This window comes from Nicotiana attenuata, chromosome 3, assembly GCF_001879085.1.
Source record: "Nicotiana attenuata strain UT chromosome 3, NIATTr2, whole genome shotgun sequence".
NCBI lineage: Eukaryota > Viridiplantae > Streptophyta > Magnoliopsida > Solanales > Solanaceae > Nicotiana > Nicotiana attenuata.
The window spans coordinates 44,921,059-44,924,634 of NC_031991.1; the positions used below are offsets into that span (position 1 = coordinate 44,921,059).

General features: G+C 36.4%; 1 protein-coding gene across 1 annotated transcript in view; it reads right to left on the reverse strand.

Moving 5' to 3' along the window:
* LOC109223644 (uncharacterized protein At2g23090-like) overlaps positions 1-3,315 on the reverse strand; it is a 4,090-nt gene extending 775 nt beyond the window's left edge. Inside the window, exons 1-2 of the mRNA XM_019388029.1 lie at positions 3,091-3,315; positions 2,827-2,867 (exon numbers count right to left, since the gene is read on the reverse strand). Of these exons, the coding sequence (XP_019243574.1) occupies positions 2,827-2,867; positions 3,091-3,163 (114 nt within the window). The 5' untranslated portion in view covers positions 3,164-3,315. The remainder of the gene's footprint in view (positions 1-2,826; positions 2,868-3,090) is intronic.

Consider the following 3,576-nt stretch of genomic DNA (forward strand, 5'->3'; position numbering starts at 1 on the left):
GGGGGGGGGGGGGGGGAGAGGAAAGGTGAGTCCATGTGATGTTCCGTTCTGATGATTAATACCAAAAAAAACACAATAGAAGCACGCTGAGGATTTCACGACCAAGACTGCTAGAAATTTCATAAAACATCATTAAGATTCATCTAATAAAATGAAATATATCAAGTTAGAAGTATTATAGTGGCATTGTATTATAGTGGCATTTGACTTGTGGCTTCGTTTAAGTGTCTAAATGGAATATAGAGACAGACAAGTATAGGCGGCTGTATATGTATTTGGCCATCTTCTCATTATTGGACTTGTGGACTCATGGGTCCCACTTGCTTTGAAACATCAAAACCAACAAAAAGGCATTTTTGAAATCGAAATTTCTGTAATTAAGATACTTAACTAAAGGCAAAGAGAAGAAGAGTGAAAATATAACAAAATATATCAGCTAATAAAAAAATTCATGTCTAAACCTTTGCTTTCTGTAACCTTTGGTCCGGCTCTTATATGGGCTCGCAGCATTGTGTAATGTTGGTATGTATATAGATGGGCTGGTAGTTAAGGCGTCTTCTGACAGCAGCCATCGCTAAGGACTCACCCCCATTGGTCCCTTGATAAGATAATATTGAAATTGATGTAGATATGTGCTCTTAGACAGGAATTTTCATTAGCTGCCATATTTCTTTACCATATTTTCACTCTCTTTTGCTCTTTCAGTTAAGTATCTTAATATGAAATAATGTGGACTTTAACATTTTCTTTTTTGGTTCTATGTTTTAAAGTAAAATAGTGGGACCCATGAGTCCACTTGTCAAGTAATGGGGAGACCCTCACATAAGTTATGTTGTTGTGCGACGCATAAAATAAAAATTCTAACCCTTAAAACCTTAACAGTTGGCAAAACCGATAGGAAAGTCAACAAAGCCAAAACTTAGGCCTATATCACAGTAAAGTGCAGATTGACTTTGAATCAGTTCAAATAGCCCTCCTAAGGGAATTTTAGGCAAAGGCTAGTTCAATTTGATAAACCATACACTAATTGAAAGCTTTTAAAAAGTGTGAAGTTTCAAATACAAACTAAAATAAATGCAGTAACATAACTTGAATCATTATTAGGTATAAAACCAATATCAATTGACTCGTTATACACTCTGCAGCAAAAAACATAGAGCTTTCAAGCTTTTGATAGTGACAGAAACTCATCCTTCTCTTTAAAACTTTCTAAGCTTCTACATCCTAGTTCTTATTGATACCTCACCTCCTTATTTTGCATGGCATCTTCTGCTATACCACCTAAACCTCCCAGTATAGCAAAATCAGTTCTGAACAAACCAAAGAAAACCTCATTCCAAGAAACTCCAGTGGCTACAGTACCCAAAGCAAGCTCAAAATTCTTCTGATAAGGCTGAAGCAAAATCTACTGATCTCATTACTAATCTGGGATTCACCAATTCCAAATGATGATATGATGCCATTCTTCCCTCCAGAAGAAATAGCCCACATCTATCAGCCTTTGAAATTCTCCATCACTGAGAAACTGTTTGGTAAACAACTGAGTCACCAATATCTCTGAACAAAAATCAGAGACCTATGGAAGCCTAGTGAAAATTTCCAACACATAGAACTTGGATGTGATTTTTACATTGTAAAGTTCTTGAAAGAAGAAAATATACTCAAGGGTTTTGCTTAATGGCCCTTAGTTCATTAATGATTTCTTTCTTTCAATTAAGATGGGAGCCTAATGCTGTAGCTACTCAAGCAAAAATTGCTCTCTCAACAATTTGGATATGACTACTACAACTACCCACTGAGTTCTATGATACAGATTCTGAAAAGAACTAGAAATAAAGTGGGTAAGTTGGTAAAGTATACATTTACTTCTTCCACTCTCAGGAGATACCCCAGTCTACTCATCTCTTTGTTGACAATCACAGGCAGCAAATTTTATACGAAGGAGACAACATTTTGTGCAAGGATGTTGTATTAGGACACATTCAGCCATCCAGTCCTGCAACTATAATGCTCTTAAGCCAATTGACGATTCTTCTATTCCTAAATCTGAGCAAAAAACTGCTTCTTTATCTTTGCAGGAGATCAATTCAAGTGCTAAAAATTGGAAAAGGTTACTCTTCCTAGGAGAAAAAGAAACAATTGAGTTATCAATTCTCATCTGTCCCTGATCACAATAATCAATCAAAGGAACAAGGTATCCCGTGTAGAATCTTATGCCAATATAGATAAGTAGAGACCTAGTGGTCATTGACGTGGGTTGAGAACCATGAAATCTCAGTTCGAATCCTAGCGGAGACAAAAGTCGTAGGTGATTTCTTCCCATCTGTTCAAGCCTTGGTGGGCAAAGTTACCAGTAATAGCCTGTTACTGGTGGAAAGTAGCAGGTACCCCGAGAAATTAGTCGAAGTGCGTGCAAGCTAGCCTGGATACCATAGTTACCAAAAAAATCAAGCACGAAGAGAAAAGTTTCAACTTACTTTTTATGATAATTTCACTATTAAGAATTTTCTTCTGTGTATTAAGAATAGCGATTCAAATTTGATTAGCCAAAATAAAGCCCCTATTAAAATTCAATATAACACTTGCACCACCACTAAGACCAAGAAAATAAGTACACATGGAACTCAAAAATCAATCTAATCTCGACAACAATATGTTGATGCTCAAGTACTATAATATTTTCTTTCACAAGCACTAAGATAATCAGTTAAATCAACACATTAAATTTTGTATCCAGTTAAATTCCTCATAAAGTCCCTTCAACGTTCCAATTACACTTCTGTTACATCAACGATTAAGTATAAAAAATGAAATTAAAAGCAGTACCTGTATACTCATGGCTTTTTTGTTCGTGTCGAGCTGACTTCCTGCGTATATGGGACAATTTAGGTAGTTAACATAAAAGCGAGCTAAACCTTTTATGTAAACATTTTTGTGTCTAAAACAACGCTAAAGGCACTAGTACTGCAGTCAGATCGGACTATATTAAAGCTAAAATGGGACTAATTTTACCAATAGTTCAATAATAATTAAGATATGTATTTACAGAGAAATAGATTAGGATTCGAGTAGATTCAAGAGAGAGAATACCTTTGGAAGCTTTCGACTTCTCGAGATTCTTCTCGCGAGCCATCTTGGCTTTCTGACCGTTGCCTCCACCCATGATTTTGCTTGATCGGAGAGGTCGGAAAGAAAACCCTAGAAGAGCTCTTTTTGTTTCAGCGCTAAAACGTGGCGGGGAATGGCAGCTGATGGGTATACAAAGGGAGATACATATAGAAAGACTCCGGAGTTGGGGCCTTAGGGGTCCGGACCAGATGACGTTTTTATATATATAGCGTATGAAATCCACGCGCTATATGTTAACCGCACCAAATACGCTCAACTATTGTACCCCTAATTATTGTACCCCTCGCACTCAATATTTGTTTACGTTGAGCTTCATTCTTTCTTCAAAAATGCATTCTACAGCATTCTTTGTATTTTTCTTATTCATTCCGAAATATTCGTTTACTTAACTTTTTCTGCATTTTGAATACACTCAATTATTGTATCCCTCGCACCAAATATTTGCTT